The 17,472-nt window shown below is 40.8% G+C and overlaps 2 protein-coding genes across 2 annotated transcripts; one reads left to right on the top strand and one right to left on the bottom strand.

The window, feature by feature from the left end:
• The first annotated feature begins 975 nt into the window (after positions 1 to 975).
• sort1b (sortilin 1b) lies at positions 976 to 15,489 on the top strand. The gene is made up of 20 exons (XM_038722748.1): positions 976 to 1,583; positions 3,018 to 3,077; positions 3,304 to 3,377; positions 3,469 to 3,571; positions 3,661 to 3,822; positions 3,949 to 4,022; positions 4,662 to 4,711; positions 5,184 to 5,311; positions 5,892 to 6,036; positions 6,309 to 6,464; positions 6,876 to 6,982; positions 7,280 to 7,382; positions 7,489 to 7,657; positions 9,600 to 9,790; positions 9,919 to 10,108; positions 11,064 to 11,180; positions 11,840 to 11,948; positions 12,079 to 12,191; positions 12,366 to 12,495; positions 13,184 to 15,489. The coding sequence occupies exons 1-20, from the start codon at positions 1,308 to 1,310 to the stop codon at positions 13,196 to 13,198; spliced, it is 2,472 nt and encodes an 823-aa protein (XP_038578676.1). The 5' UTR covers positions 976 to 1,307; the 3' UTR covers positions 13,199 to 15,489.
• Positions 15,490 to 15,840: 351 nt separating this feature from the next.
• On the bottom strand, positions 15,841 to 17,315 carry ngrn (neugrin, neurite outgrowth associated). Its single transcript, XM_038722760.1, has 3 exons — positions 16,888 to 17,315; positions 16,659 to 16,769; positions 15,841 to 16,551 (listed from the first exon to the last, which is right to left on the bottom strand). Exons 1-3 carry the CDS (start codon positions 17,118 to 17,120, stop codon positions 15,969 to 15,971), a joined length of 927 nt encoding a protein of 308 aa, XP_038578688.1. The 5' UTR covers positions 17,121 to 17,315; the 3' UTR covers positions 15,841 to 15,968.
• Positions 17,316 to 17,472: the final 157 nt, after the last annotated feature.

Genomic DNA, 17,472 nt, shown 5'->3' with positions numbered 1-17,472 from the left:
GTCATGGGTTTGGTTTGACCCAGTGTCCCATCACATGCACAAATTTAATCAAGAAGGCAGCATGACTCAATGCAACCAACAAAATGGATAAATATAATTTAATACGGCAGCAGGTTATAACCCCCCCCCCCCCCTAATCAATTTACAGTTAAGATCATGTGATAGAACCGTTAATTTTCCTCTTGGGTCCTGTTCTTCTTGACTATGACGACCACAATCATTTGTTTCTGTGTTTTTCTCCATTGTTATTGTGTATTTTCATAAACAGAGCATTTCAAATACTCTCTGCACAGGATTTCCATTCATTGATGGCAAGACTGTTCCTCTGATGGAGAGATTACTCAGATTCAGTGGGATTTAATCTCTTGTTTGAGCCTCCAAACATCACACCAGATCCAGATGTTCAATCCCTGACAAAGTAAACTGTAACAAGTGTGAAGAAATTACAGTTTCATTTAATACATGGCATGTGTTACGTTACACCAAGTTTTAATTTTTTTTTTATTTTTAATTTTTGCATGTAAGGAATGAATGTCATAGAATCAGACAACACAAAAGACTAGTGAAAAGACACCTCTGAATTCAAAGAACATGCTTTTCGGGCATCTGTCGGTTTTCATGGGTGGACATGTGGTGTGTTTCCCAACGACTTTTTCATCCAAAATTACCTATAAATGAACTAATCATATGGTAGGTGGAAACATAAAAATAAGTTGAAAGGGAGGGGAAGACTTTTCATCTTGGATCACACACAAAAAAACTAACATATGGTAAAAACTTTGGTGTGCTTAAATATGGAGTGGAATGATAGTATTGCTCAACCTATCTAGACGTGCTTTGACATCTCATTATGCTGCTCTTCAGTTTGACACCGCCTTCCCAGGATTAAACCAATCAAAACAGCGGATAGGTGGACCAGAAGAGAAGGCCAACCAATCACAGTGGCTTGTCTCTGCATTGGGCAGACAGAATTTGCGTGATCGTTTTACAGTGTATCATGTTGGCTGAGGAGTTGCAGGGCGAATAATGTGCGTTAAATACCCTGGTTAATTTGGAAGAAGTGTTTTGATAGGCGTATTTCCCCCCAGCTGACGTTCGGGGAAACAGCCGCAGCTTCGAGGTCGCTCCGTGTTTTCAAAGCACGAAATAGTCGCTGTCAGGACTACTGTTTTGTTGATGTCATCCGCGACAGAGCTGTAGCGACCTTCAGTTTCTAGACAAGACCGGGATAAACAAAGACTCGTTTTGGGGTGGTTCTTTTTTACGTCTTTATTTTGTTTTCTTTGCCGGTGAGACTAGCAGCATCGATGATGGGACTTCTGCTGCCCTGCGTCCTGCTGTTATCTGTTTTCACTTTCGCAGCCAGTTTAGATTTTCAGCAGGAATCCAAACCCCTCGGACAGTCGGATTTTGTGAGGCGTTCATACATTGAAGAGAAAGCCGCGAAAATAGCAAAGAGGTCTCTGCCTGCATGGCTGGCTGCATCACCGAATCACAAGATAAAACGAAGAAGCACCGAGCAGGACAACTCCTGCGGAGCTCTTCAAGGATATGACGCCAAGTTAGCAGAGAACACCCACAGTGTAAGTTACCAACTGCAGGTCCTGTTACTTGTAACACGTCTGACAATTAAATGAGCCTAGAGAAGGTGATACGCAGGTGCTAACCAGGTGCACGAATAGGCCTAATCAGCTATTCAGTGAACTCAGACACCTAGCTACTGATGGGCTGTTTTCCATTCAGCTGTAAGCCCTGACGCCCAGGGGAACAGATAGCAGCAATGCTAGATTTATTCTGTAAATTTATTTGTAGGCTACTTGTGCACAGCAAAAGCATGGAACTAAAGCATTATACATCATCAAAATGTCTTGCAGAGTCAAGAGAGTCAGAGTTCTGGCCTTTCCTATACAAGCTCATACAGGCGCCTTCTTGCTTTTCTGTTGACTACCAGGATTGGACTGCTGTGTTTGTTTTCTTTATATATTTGGTGCAGTATAACCCACGGTGTTTTAGTGAACCAGCAACAACGCCTATTTTCCTACTGCTTCCTTTAAGATCTACGCAGGCTTCACTGAAGTACTACCAGACCAGTTTACCTCTGAAATGCTCCACTAATGGCTGTGACCTATATCTTATTCTTCTCAAGGCTGCAGCTGTGTTCTGTCTTTGAGGATCCCAGTTTTCTCTGCCACACTGAGATAGTAAATCTGCCTGAATGTTGACTGGGAAATTGGCTCAGGGGAATCCATGTGACCCGCTGGGTGGTAGTTATTTTGTAATTAAAAGCTTTGTTTGTGTTGTAGTGAAAGCAGTAAGCAAGCAGGGAGCCTGTTAGGATACAGAAAGATACATAATTTACCTTTTTACTTGCACTCAAATCCTGGATAGCAGAGTAGGCTAAATTTGGTCTCAACAGATGTGCAATGGATTTCACAGTTTACCCTGGAAGAGAAAGCGCCCACATTAATCTAGCTCCTAAAATATGCAATGCTTATCTCAAAGCAAACAGGAAGCTGACCTCAGCAGAGCCCTGTGCTGCTTATTTGCCTAGCTCCTCATTGCCATGTGATCAACTTTTGCATTGCAGTTTTGTATACTTGGCCCCGGTAATCTAAAGTCGACAGAATTCCTAGAGGCTCAGCCTTGTCATTCCCCTTGAGGATACTGTTAAAGGTCCCACCGGCACTGGAGTCGTCAGTCAGTACTTTTATATATGGCAGCTGGACTGTGTGAAATTTGTGAGGGGGAGGTCATGGGTTGGTGCCATGGTATGGTGCCAGTGAAAGCAAAAGTACAGTCTGGAGGCAAAACTGGCAAATAGGTTTCAACTGCAGTTCATTATTGTGTGTTCAGGTCATCCCTTTTTGTCAGCCGGTTTCAAACAGCTGTTCCTCTAATAATTTAGTATCATTTGCACAGATATTTAAACATACTCCTCAAGTGGTGCTGTGATTTTTAAAAAATGCTTTTTGTGTTATATTTTACATATATGAACATGTTTTTGCTATTTTTCTCAGTACACCTTCAATGACCTGAGCGGGTCAGTGTCGCTGGCCTGGGTTGGAGATGGCACAGGGGTGAGTGTTAGACTATTCTCCATTTGCGCCTAACAGGCCTCACTTGCAGTGTTATTCCTCTGTGACATGAGTAGGACAAACTTGGCTGGCTTATTCAGTGAACATTCAGTCTGCCTGCAAAGAACCCTGTAGGTTACATAATGAGTTCCCTCACATTAGGGTCTCCTGCACATTATTAAATGTTCCATGCTCCACTTTCCTCAAGCTGAACCTTCTTTCTTGGCAGGTCATCCTGGCTTTGACAACTTTTCAGGTGCCCTTCTTCATGTTAAGGCTGGGGCAGTCTAAACTCTATCGAAGGTAAGTCTTGTGATCTCACCTGTTAGAAGAAGAATTATACGGTTTGAATTTGATTTGCATTTCATTTTTGCTGCGGCCATTTGTCTGCCAGTGAGAACTACGGGAAGTCATTCGAGGATGTGACCAACCTCATCAACAACACCTTCATCAGAACAGAGTTTGGCATCGCTATCGGCCCCGAGAACTCTGGGAAAGTAAGTCATGTCCTCATCAAATCCTCCGGTTGTAAATTCACCGCAGTGAAGTAAACGTGACTGAATTTTGGTTGTTTTCTGGCTTGTAGGTGATCCTGACAGGAGAAGTGTCTGGTACTCTTGGATCTCGGATCTTTCTTTCCGATGACTTTGGAAAAAGTTTCACCCACCAGGACCTGCCTTTCATCCCCCTGATGCAGATCATATACAACCCGGACAATTCCAGTGAGCTGCTGGTCCTCAGTAATCACGTAAGTAGTGAATGTCATTCATTTAAGAGGGCTAGCTGTCTTTTTTATGGTGTTTATGAGCAGCTCTAATATACCAAGTTCTGTGTGATCTGTGTAAACAGTGGTGTCATTTTTTTCTGTCCTCAGAATGAACTGTGGCTGTCTAATGATTTTGGCAGCAACTGGAAAAAGATCCATGACATGGTGTGTCTGGTGAAATGGTAAGAGACAAGACAAACTGAGGATATTAGCACCTTTTGTCAAGTGCTCAGCGAACAAACAATTGTGTTATTTAATATCTCTCTTGTGTCTGTGCCTCAGTGAGATTTGGGGAGGGTGGAATAACTCAATGTATTCCTTAGTAACCTTGGCAGCTCTGAAAATCTTTTTAGTTTCAGTTTTAAGGCTTTATCTCCAAGGTCATCGTGTCCGACAGGACTCTTGTACAAAACAGTATCTTTGTGAAACATAACCTTTCATTACAATCCCAGAGATGCGGATCTGAACAGGCTCCAGGAAAATGGGTCTTTTGCAACTAGGGCAGGAGCTTTCTGAAGTCAAAACGCAACACTCGAAAGAAAGAACATATAGAGAAAAGGTGTGGCTGCATGCTGGTTGTATTTGATAAGCCATGTCATCTGATTCTTACTTTCACAACCAAACAAAACCTAATAGATGGAGAATTCCTTGATGCAGGAATGCTCCTCAGCATTTCCCATCCTGATTTTGTTGTTTATTGAGATGTAAGAACATTGAGGACTGTCACATCCTTGTAAACAAAGCAGTTGACATCTATTTTGCTTCCCTATCCTTGACATTGCTCATCTGAAATTTTTTGTGCTTTTACACTTTGATTCTAGGGGAAGGAAAAATGCCATCTTCTTTACGGCCAGCCTCAATGGATCCTGCAGTAAGTGATCTTACCTTTTTATTAAGCAAAATCTAAAATGAAATATTAGCATGTGCCACTCAAACCCAGGTCTACTTTGATAAATTTTGTGTAAGCACGTATAGCAGTATATAGAATATAATGTCGTTATAAACTTGCTCAAGATGTTTTTATTGAGACATTTGTTTTCCATTTGGATTGGATTATGAATAAAAAGTTTGAAATGGCAAATAGTTTCAATATAAGAAATGATCCTTGCCACACAAGTATTTATTTATATCTATGTCATATTATTTTCATTATTTAGTCTCATATTCCTCTTAAATACTATATATAACTATTAGGTAAACTAAAGGGGCGGCTGTGGATCAGGTAGTTGTCCACTGATCACAGGGTTGGCTGTTCGAAGCAGCCATTTACTTGTAACTTTGGACAATTTTGCTGCACTTTCATTTCTGTGTGTGTTTTTTTTTTTTTTTTTTTTTTTGTCCAGTTGAAAGGGGAATGTTGGAACTGAGGAGGACGACAGACTTCGGCACCACCATCAAGACTGTCGCCAGTAAGATCTACTCCTTCGGCCTGGGTGGACGTTTCGTCTTTGCCTCTGTAATGACGGGCAAGGTCAGTATACAGTAGATACACCTGCAGATACAGAAACATGATCAGGCATCCAGAGGTAAAATATTGATGGTTTAGACCTGTGTGTTTGTAAGATGAAGCTTCACTCCACTACAGTTTGAAATACAACGTACACACGCCTCACACCTCTAGATCGTTTTCATGACAAGGCATTTAAAATGCGGTTTAAAAGAGAAGTCATTGTGTAAGTATCACCCACAAGTAAGTAAGGGGAAATATGGTATTTTAAAGGAGAACTCCCCCGATTTTACCCATAAAGGTCTGGGGTCAGGTCTCTGATTCTGCTCATCTTGAGTCCAACAGTGTTATAGGAGTGCGATGCTAAATCGGTGGAAAACTCCTTTTTAATTGTTACAGCTGATGGGGAAATGGTCATAGAAAACAACAACTGACCATATTTACTGAAATGGTCAGAATCTGCGTATAAATAGTTTACTTAATGTGTGCTGCATGAATGTTTGCCTGCTTTATAAATTTAAGCAAGTTAATGTTCATGACCTTCCTTCTTTCTTTTTGTCCATGTCCATCTTTTTTTCACTCTTTCCCGCCTCTTTCTCTGCAGGGCACTCTGAGAACAATCTATGTGTCTGTGGACCAGGGTGAGACGTGGAACATGGCCCAGCTGCCCCCTGTCGGTCACGAGCAGTTCTACTCCATCCTGGCAGCAAACGATGAAATGGTCTTCATGCATGTCGACGAGCCGGGAGGTCAGTCCATACAGGAACCTCACCATGATTACTCTTCATATTGAATAGCAAAGAGTAGTGGATGCAAAACATATTAGTTAAATTACTTTAGGCCGTGTATTGAACTTGCACTATAAACATGTAACACCTTGTTATCCAGACAGTTGTTATTACCATCAGTGCACTATTTCAGATGAGCAGCTCTGAAACCCTGTATCTGTAATGGTCTCTACAGTGTGTGTGAACCCACCTGTGTTTTTCTTTTTTTTTTTTTCTTTTTTTTACATCCACAGATACAGGATTTGGTACCATTTATGTATCAGATGACCGGGGCACTGTGTACTCCAAGTCATTGGAGCGGCACCTATATACCACCACAGGGGGTGATACTGACTTCACTAACGTCACCTCACTGCGAGGAGTTTTCATCACCAGTGTCCTGGCGGAAGGTAGCTCTATTCATGTACCTGTGCTTCGATAAAGAATTAGCAACACATGCCTGTACTCAAATTCCCCTCTAGAAAACACACAGATATGTCTTCTCTATTACATACCAGAGGGAGGGCGTTGGGTAAATATTTAATTAGCTGTTCAGTGCTAGATGTGCTGTCTGTCTGAAGCAGCTGGCTGACACTTCACCAGAAATACCTCACATCACCAGCTAAATCTTAACTCCATCATGTCTGCTGCTCATTTCTGTAGAAAAGTTTCCTCCGTCTTTCTCCTCATATTTGAATCTACTCTTTTTTTTTTTTCTCTCTCTTTTACATGGTCATTCTGTGGCTTTATTTTTTACATGTTGTTTTTGGACAGCTAAATGCTTAAGGCTACCTGTAAATGTTATGTCCTTGTTGTTCCAGATAAAAGCGTGCAGTCTGTGGTGTCCTTTGATCAGGGAGGGGAATGGGTTCCACTGCGGAAACCTGAAAACAGCAAGTGTGATGCTACAGCCAAAGACCCAGATAAGGTAAAGAGAGGAAACTGGTGTCTCTGGAGAAAAGATAGAAAGTTGATCGATCTTGATAAAAATGGTTTACTTTTGTAGGGTTAGACTGTAACCTTCAAAAGACTGTATTCCACTGTGAGATGTATGATAAATTGTTAATAAAATTACTTATGGATTGCAGTGCCAACAAGGCCTCAACACAGTACATGTAGCGTTGCACTATTTTTAAAAATTGTATTTCATGTTATTGTTTTGATTTTGTGGTGTTGATACTATAAACAGGCAGATACCAAATGCTGCATGTGTTTGTGTCAACAGTGCAGTCTCCACATCCACGCAGCCTACAGTATTGCTATGAAGCTAAACGTCCCCATGCTGCCTCTTACTGAACCGAATGCTGTGGGTCTCATCTTAGCTCATGGTAATTCTGAGTTCAGAGCTTTCATACCAGTATTTTTGGAATTGAGTTAAATGGACGAACTCGAAGGTTTCTTTTGCCATCTTACCGTTTCTGTGTAACTCATCAGGAAGTGTTGGTGATGCCATCTCAGTGATGAGGCCTGATGTGTATGTGTCTGATGATGGGGGGTACACCTGGATAAAGGCACTCAACGGTGCCCATCACTATGCTATTCTGGACTCTGGAGGGCTGCTGGTTGCTGTGGAGTACAGTTCCAGTCCTATCAACAAGATCAAGTGAGTTACAGATAGAGGGTAGGGATTGGCATTTAAAGCAAAACCACTTTTTGATAGTCACTCTGTTTCTTTTGACCCAGCACTTGTAGTTTGGAGCGCTCTGGTTTATTATATTAATTTCGCCTGGCTGGTAGCTGGTGACTTATAGCCAACACTTTGTTTTAGCACTGTGCCAGTGCTGGAGAGAGTAGTAAAGTAAAGTATGTAGCTGGTAACTAGCGGGACGGGCCGCTCTGCTGATGATGGTAGAGAAAGGTTTGGATGGCGTTCATGATGTAAACAGAAACTTTAATTCCTCTGCAGCAGCAAACACAACACACAACCTTAACACTGTTAGGCTGCAACTGAACATTTAGCTTATCTCACGGTACTGTAGCCCAACTGAACTGCCAAACACAAGAATGATGGTCCTAAAATTATTAGATTTTTTTTTTAAATATAATTTTAGACTATTCAAAATTTTGAAAATTATGACCCATCCCTATGATGGTGCTTTTGACCAAAAGCGAAGCGAGCGTTCGGGGCGGCGAGATTACATCATACAAAGTCAATGCAATGACGCGTAGAGCCAGGATTTCATGTCGCGTTGAATATTTTCAACTCAAGCGAGAAATGCGCATGACGCTGAGACGCGATAGCCTATCAACGTTGACATCGTCCGTACGTCACCGACAGCTTCAGAGCGTTGTGTGGAGAGGGCCAGGCAGAGCGGGCGATTGAAAATCTGCAGGCTGGCTGAGAGCTGCTAAACTGGGCTAGAGGAGTAGGGAGCAACGCTCCAGCTTTTGGACAAATAAACACCCGTGGTCAGACTGGATTATGCTCTGGCAACTATGTCGTTTGCTCAATTGAGGAGCTCGGAGTAAACTGCTTTTATTAAATTAGCTTTTTACTTTCAACGTTGATTTATCTTCACTGGAGCTTCTCAGCAGCTAGATTCCGTGCACATCCGGTTCCAGCGTTGTTAGCATCATTTGGCACTACTTCATATTTATATAAAAACTGGACATTGCTGGGAGAAAAGAAAGCGAGGAGGTTGAACTACCTGGTGAGTTCAGAAAACATGTGTATGCAACTTTATTCCAGCAATCGTTGTACTTTACTGTGACCAAGTTAGCATAGCATAGCCCTGATCGATCCGAACTCCATTCAGAAAACAAACATTTTAGAAGTTGTTGTCCTGCTGTCTTGCTGACAGACCTGACAAAGCATGAATTCATAAGTTTAACATATCTGCATCATATTGTAGTTATTTCGGCGTCAGCTTGATCCGTTTATTGCTATTTAATCACAGCAAAATGTTTACTTTGGGTTCATACAGCTGTAGTAATGGCAAGTTGTGTTTATTCGCGTTATCGTGTTGTGTGTAAACACTCCAGGGATGTCCAGCGATAAAACCCCCGCGAGGAAAGCGTTGCGTGCATTAAATTCGCTTTTGGTCTGAATGCACAGTGAGGAGTTTGGGTTGGACCTGTATTTGCTGAGGCTTAGAGAAGTCCGTTTTTCTTTGTTTTCTGTGTATTCTGAATTTAAGCTCACTGTAATTGGCCTTTTTCAGAGCAGGTATTTTGACTTGTCATAGTAGGAAAAGTACATGTTACTTATCACATTAACAATGGCTCTGTTGTATTCAAGTGCCCCAGTAAGCCGTGAAAGTGAGCCAGCATGCACAATACCAGCCATCATTAATTTTGTTACTTACATCTGTGCTTTTCCTACTGTGACATGTCAAAATGTCTTAAAAAAGACATACTGATTCAACTCACATACCTCACATACAATGACAACAAAGGCTGTAGAGATATATTGGCTTTGGGTTAGCATTGTGTGTTCTTTAAATCACAGCAATGCTAATATTGCATAAATCCCTCTCAAATACTTTATAGTATGGCTTTACTTTAAAAGTTTCTTGGGGTTATGCTAATCTTTGATGTCTTAACAGATTTTCTACTGATGAAGGACAGTGCTGGAGAGTGTACAACTTCACCAAAGAACCCATCTACTTTACTGGACTGGCATCAGAGCCAGGAGCTCGCTCCATGAATGTCAGTGTCTGGGGCTACAAAGACTCTCTCTTCAGCCAGAACTGGATCTCCATTACCATTGACTTCAGGGAACTTCTCACCAGAGACTGTGAGTCACGTAATATATTTGATACAATAAAATGGATTTTAAAGCCCTTTAAACATTTAAAGATTTAATCTTTTGGAATTTGAGATTATATAATATATAAACAGACTCCATAATATTGATGTTTTTAGGTAATGACAAGGACTATGTGCCGTGGTTGGCCCACTCTGATGACATCAGTGACCCCAGCGATGGTTGCATGCTGGGCTACAAAGAGAAGTTCCTGCGTCTCAGGAAGGACTCTGTTTGCTGGAACGGACGAGATTACCAGGTTAACACACAGCCAACGCCATGTTTGTGCACCCTGGATGACTTCCTGTGGTAAGACGTTCTCTGTATCAAAAACCATATTACATACTAATCCTATACAGTGTATATACTACGTACTGTTTTTGCAGTTAGTATACGAAAAAAAAAAATCAACGCTTGGAACAAACAGGAACAATTTGTGTGGTTTTTAGACGTCCATCAAACAGGTAGAGACACACAGAAATAGAAAGCAAAAAGTCTGTTTTATCATTTAATACATATATTTTTTTTTTTCTATGATCTTAACAATATCCACTATCTATTCGCATTTGTTCTAGCTGTGAGCAGCTCTCTATTTCGCTGTGCATTGCATTGTGGCAGAAATTTATCCATCAAAACCACACTTACAAATTGGCTGTAGCTTTAGTGTGCATTCTGTCTGGTTTGAGTATACTTAATTTTGTCATTATTTTCAGTGTGAACACACTACAGACTAAAAACCTGCTTAGACTTAGTATTTAGTATGGCTTTGTGGCCTGCTGTTAGATTTATGCTAAAAATGTCAAACACAACAACTCACTGTCATTAGATTAGATGTCATGTTAGATTTAAACTTTTGTGATTATGTACTTGTTCTTGGTTGTGACCACCTACATATCCTTCTTAGGTAGAAGTACTTCTAGCTGACTGTGATCGTACAGTTATATCTTATTGTAATATCTTCTTAAGTAAAGGTAAATGGTTGCTCATTTATATGTCAAATATTAACTCTGTAAAGGTTGAACTTTGAAACATGAAATACAGTAACTTGAGGAGGAGTCCACATTAAACATAGCAAACTGGTCTTGAATAGCGGTGTCAAAGTATGCTAGAGTGGAGTTTTCCATTAAGTAAAAATGAGTTGTGGCTTCAAACAAAACTCAAAAAGTACAAGCACTCGGCCAAACAATTGGTCAGTTACAGATGTTACAGAAATGTATTTCTTCGACGTTTGCTTAATGTCCCAGCATGTTCCGACTCTTTGCAGTGACTTTGGATACTACCGTCAAGAGAACAGCTCTGAGTGTGTGGAGCAGCCGGACCTGAAAGGCAAAGTGCTGGAGTTCTGCCTGCAAGGCAGAGAGGAGCAACTGCAGACTACTGGGTAAGGGCCTAACAAGGTTTATCACTTAACATCAACAAATGAATGAATAGAATAATAAACCAGTAAACATGCAATGTCTTTTTGACAAGATGTAGGAGGTAGCAGTGAATGTGTTGACCCACTCCTTTGGTGATGTTTATTAAAAGCCAAGGCACTTCATCCCTGCCTCATTTTGTGGCAGAAAGAGTGGCCGGATTGCCTTCATTGTTTGTCAGAGGACACAAGTGATGCAAAAGAGGAAGCACTTACCATGCAGAGATCAGCCAGAGGAAGCAGATGAGAGTGACTTTCATGTTTTCAATGAGGAAGAAGTGAATGCTGACCAAAAAATGCAAAGGACATTTTTGGTGAATCATGTTTGCCTCACTGCACACATACTGACCTAACAGAACATCATTGTCACATAGAACATGAAAAGCCAGTTAAATTATTATGTGCAGTGTTGTACAAACACAGACGTAACTGCGCCAAAACAAGTATACAGTTTACTTTCAAAAGAAACTTTGATTTTGATATTTGCTATTAAATGGTACTTTTTTTTTTTTTACCGTTTTGCCTGTTAAACCGAAATGTATCTGAAGGCAACACCATGTGCTACTAACGATCATACACTCTTGATTGAGTGATCACGACTTCTCCATTGTGTCTTTGCTCTACAGCTACAGGAAAATCCCTGGTGATAAATGTGAAGGAGGAGAAATGCCGGAGCGTAAAGAGATCGACCTCAGTAAGAGGTGTGTGAGCGACCTTGTGGACCCAGAACTTCTGGTTAGTGCCTCTGCCTACTAAGATTTGGGAAAATGTTACAAATGTGGATTTATTCTTGCTGTGGATGCCTACAGAATATCTGTTCCTGTACTGACATTTCTTCCTACTTTTTTGCTGTTATTTTTTACAGGTAGACAGTCACCCCTCAAAGTCTGTAGCTATCGTGATAACGGTCATCCTCGTCATGCTGCTGAGCATCGCAGCAGGAGTTATCTTCGTCAAGAAATATGTCTGTGGTGGCAGGTTAGTGTATCTTTTCACACACATGTATGGCCTGGTTCAGAACCAAAACCTATACAGGAGAACATGTCCAGGATAGAAAACTGAGGTGACACTTTTCTTTCACTGTTTGTTATTGTGTTTCATGTGGTCAGATGATTATAAGTGAACTGACAGTATTTTGAATGCGCCCTACAGGTTCTTGGTTCACAGGTACTCCGTGTTGCAGCAGCATGTTGAGGACAATACTGTTGAGGAGCAGGACGACCCTCTGGACACCAACCACATTCAAAATGGAAAGATAGAGTTTCATGACGACTCAGATGAGGTACAGTGGATACCTTTTCCTTCCTCATACACAGGCTGAAATAGAAACATGGGTACCAGGCAGGCCCCCTACCTGCTGTGACAGCTTAACTTGTCTTAGATAAGTAGTGATGGTGTTTACTTGAATAGAACAACATTATCTAGCCCACAATAATGATTAGATATTAGCTGATATTCATTTTTAATAAACACATGCCATAGAAAACACTGATCTCTTAAATGTGACTTGCAGTTGAAAAACAAACCTTTCAGTACCTTCTGGTGGACAAACTATGTAATGACACAGTCTCTGAAGTACCACAAACAAACTGTCTCCATTTCTGTACTGGAATTTCCCCATCCCGGGCAATGTATCGGTATCAAGGCTCTTTGGAGGGGACAGTCATGCTTTGCAGCATTGTCAAAAGTGAAACAATGTTTAAATTCAACATTAACCGGTCCTATTTAAAAGTAAGTCAGGCATTGAAGCATTTTTTTATTAACAGCATGATTATACGCTGTTGTTTCAAAGTAATGACAATAACCTAAATTCACCTATAACTAGGTCACTTGAGTGACAAGTTAGTGTGTGTGTGTGTGTGTGTGTGTGTGTGTGTGTGTGTGTGTGTGTAAAAACATAACCAAAATGCTTTATTGCTCACTCACCTGTTAGTTCTGTCTTCATTGGTTATTTTCTTGTCTCTACACAGGACCTGCTTGAATAGCAGGTACAACCTGTCGTACAAGTGAGCAACAGGTTCCAGTCTACCCCGTGGCTGGCCGCTGTTCCTGTTACTCTTTGTCTCCAACTACTTCTTCCTTTCACCTTCTTGTATGACCATTGACCTCGGCTACCAGACGAAGTGTCTGTGCCACTCTACTGTCATCTATAATGAATGTACAGAGGCCTCCTGGGACTAATTTCACAGTTGGGGAAAACTATGAAGGAAGTCCTGTAGTGTTGCGCTTCAGTTATTAATTCTATTGATTGAGTTTGAATCTCTGAGTAATTTATTTTAGGGGAAGAAGAACTGATGCAGTTATTTGAATTGCTGACAGAGCCAGAGTAGTGGGTTTTGAAACAGCACCATTGCATTACGGGTCCTGCCTCTCCCATCACCTGGGAGTGCTCTTGGAAATCTTTCTCACTTCTGTTGAAAATCTGTATCCTTTTTCTAATGCACTTGCACATAAATCAGTTTGTTTTTTTGCCATTTCTGATGTGGTATCATCATATTTGGTAGGTGTATGGAAAAAAGGTTCCTGTTGGTAGCTGGTTAATAACTCTCCCAAACTACTTGAGTCTTAATCCCTTCTTTTAATAAAGTATTTGTTGGTCAAAAAAGTGTGCCCCAGACGACCAAGAGTATGTAAATGTTTTTAGCCTTCTCCTCTCTGGGCACTGATTTGTAAAATCTCCTGTTGTAGTCTGTATTTGGAATACAATACTTTTTGTACTCCATTGGCATTGATCTCCATGGTTGAAGTAATGAAACGCAAGTGGAAATTCCTATTTGCATTAGGTTTGATAGCAATAACATGTTTAAGTATATTGTCCATGCACGTTAAATAATCCTATTGGCACAATATCTCTAATGTCAGTTGCTTTGTTTGATGAATGGAGATGTCATCGTGTAAAACACATTACGCATCAATGTATAGGGTGTTTATAGTGTGTCTGTTTAAGGATTTGTTAAAACATTTATGTCTGCGGTCTAATTGCCTAAAGCACAAGGTCCTTTGTATGCTAGGAGTTTGTAGTTTAACATTTTCCTACATGTGACCTAATGATTAATATAAGACTGTAATAATCACTATAGTCACATACAAGGCGTGTTTATAATCATTTGAGCGGGGTTTTGTACTAACGAACTTTTGAACTTATAAAACAAATGACAAATTGCGGTTTGGAGATGTTCAGAAATCACAGAAATAAATATAGTTTGATAGTAAATATCTACACACATTTTTTACATCAGATTCAGATAACTGAGCGTATCAATATAATTTGGCAACAGCACAGGGGCAATGTGAATAACAATTCAAGTATGTAAATGTTGTATAGCATAATTAACACTGTTGCCTAGAGGTAACAGACATGGTTGTACAAGTTGCTTTTTTTTAAAGTTGGTTTTTACATCTGAGATGGATCAAATTCTCTAAAATAATTGGGATATTGAAAGATTCTCATCGGTGTGTTGTACAGTGAACTGCTGTATTTTATTTTTTTTAAATAATCCTGCTACTACTGACATTTTGAATCTAAGCTGGATTGGCCACTGACTCTCAACAGATCTATCTCAAGTCTTACAGGGTTGTTTTTTCCCCCCCTCCTTCTTTTAAACATTTGTTGCACAATTTGTCTGTCTTGTGTTAAATACATTACTTCCATATAGTTTTTTATTTATTTGTGACTAGCATGTTCAGAGCGCAGTAAATTGGATGTGGTTATACAAGTGCCTGGTGTGAGAATAAGATGCGAGGCCCTCCCAAAGTGTGGCCAGCATGTATTTACTGATAATTATTTATATCAACTGTGTAACCAGTTTCATCCAATATGTAAGTGACACCCCTAAGTTGCACTTGTTGCCTAAGATGAATCCTTGAACAGTGAAGGAGTTGTTTAATTTTCAAAAATATTTTAATCTATAGACCTTCGTAAAGAAAATAGCCTTCAGTAAGCTGGTTATTCTCTCGTTCATGTCTTGGCAGGAGACTATATTGTGGCTGAGATAATTTGAAAAGAGAGGCAACTCGAATAAAAAACAGGTGGAGTGGATACAGGGTAATTAGGTAGCTGCTTTACACTGGGAGACACTTAGGAAGATCTTATTTAATTACGGTTTATTGCATTAAGTGGAGTAACACTTTTCTTACAGTTTAAAAACTGCTGTATAAATGTCATTGTGATGGTTATGTAAATATTCGAGGTTACATCTGTATTTGCAGTTTCTCTCTCCTGTATATTTGAGGCAATTTTATTCTGGTTTGCCAATAAATTCCTATGTTCCTCTTATTTTTGTCAGCTGATTCTTATTTAGTTAATAACCATGCAACTATGATTCTACAAAATGGAGCCCTGAGCAAAAACAAAACCACAATTGCAAAATGGCTCACTGTGGCTGACAGACATAGTGGTTTCTGTCACCCTGTCATCTCACATTTTCACACAGTTTACACAGGCATCAGTTACCCAAACACATTCTGGCTGTAGGATGGCTGCTGCAATCAGGTTACGTTATTCTTTGAGTACAACTTCAGTTTCATCCGTGTCACACAAGCTGCATTTATTTCAGGTTTTACCTATTTTGATATGTATTCCTGCATATTTATATATAAAGATATGGTAATAAATACAGATCAAGAATACATGTGTATTTAACTTTATTAAACTAAACGGCCTGTTTAGCCTGTACAGTAATAACCTGTTACTAAGTGTTCTAATAACCAACCTGAACATCATACATGGTTAGCCAACACTTGGTCAGGATGTCCTCAGATTCTATACAAAAAATTGCCTTCTGCATCAAAGAAGTCATTCCCAACTTGTGCCACAGGGGAAGGCTTTTCCATTTCCATAAACTCTTGAAGATCTTCTTCTGTCAACACGAGCCCATCCCAGCTCTCGTCATCCTCTTCGTCCTCCTCTGTAGGATTTGTGTTTCTGTTCTCTTCTGTTCCTCTTGTCACCGGGGCATCTTTACTAATACCAGCTCTGAACTGGGTGGGCAGAACAGTAACAGGGGCTGGACTATTAGCCATCAATCCTGAGCTTTCAACTCCAAGAATCAAAGGCTGCTCAGCCACAGGCACCACTGCACCTTCTCTTCTTCCAGATGGGAGTACAGCTGGTGTGTGGTTTCCAATCAGCTTCAGCCTGTCCTGCCCTGTCCCAGCACCTAAAGGCAGCACCTGCTGACTGAGTCCAGACACCACTTTAGAATTCTGCTTGGCTCTTCTTTCAGGAGTGGGGACAAACTTGCTCCTGAGGACCCTCTGGATGACATCCGGGGTGACCGAGAAGCCCTCAGCCAGCCGGTCTACTGTCCACTCATCTGGTTGCTCTTGCTTCAGATATCTGAACATTAAGCAACATTTCATTTTAAGCTTCATATGCAATTACCTTAAAGACAGAAAATATATTTCTTGGGTAAGTGATTGGACTGAGATTGCAAAACATCTCACCTGATCTGCTCAATAGCATCCCAGGTTAGCTTCCTCTGTGGAGCTCCTGATGGGGTCATCCGCCTTCTCAGTATATGATACTTCACAGTCTTCTGCCTCTTTCTCCCCTCACTGAAAAACATTAGAGAGGTGACTTAACTATCCATAGATTGTAAAGACAGCATACACAAAGCACTGTACTTTTTTTGTTTTACACAAGAATAAAATGATTACTCCTGCTGACACTTACTCATCCAAGGCCTGGAGCTTGTCTTCTACATCGTCCAGTCCAAGTTCTTCATCAGACATCTCATCACTGTATCTTGAAGCGCTGTTTGAGACTCTGTGCCCATGGCTCTGTCCCACCCATGCCTTGCTGGCACCCCTGCTTGCAAATCGACAGCCGTTAGTAGAAACTGGGGGCAATACTGACAGAGCACCAAGCCTGGAGAGGAGGGACAGGACCTGGAGAGGTCGGGCCATGCTCACAGCGTGTCCTCTCTTTGTGAGACAATATTATTAGCTTGTTTTGCCGAAAAAGGAAGTTCACACATTCATATTAACATACTTCTAGTGCCAAACTTTCCGCTATTTTAAAACAGATAAGCCACCTTCACCAGCCATGCTACACCCCCGTGAAACTCGTACTTCCGCAAACATGACTCTCACAACATAAAGAGGGTGCGGTACTGCCAACTACCGGAATGGAGGTGCTGTTTTTAAGTGGACCTGAACTGAACAAAGAGGTTCGCTTGAAACACAAAGCACAATAAATATCATCCATCGCGTGATTCAGTGGCTTCTTGTGTCATTTCAATTCTGAATAATGCGATAA

Source organism: Micropterus salmoides, unplaced genomic scaffold (assembly GCF_014851395.1).
Source record: "Micropterus salmoides isolate LMB-PRFRI ecotype aquatic unplaced genomic scaffold, ASM1485139v1 Ms_hic_scaffold_16, whole genome shotgun sequence".
NCBI classification, from domain to species: Eukaryota; Metazoa; Chordata; class Actinopteri; order Centrarchiformes; family Centrarchidae; genus Micropterus; species Micropterus salmoides.
The sequence above is the reverse complement of the archived record's forward strand: the minus strand, read 5'-3'. Positions and strand labels throughout refer to the sequence as shown.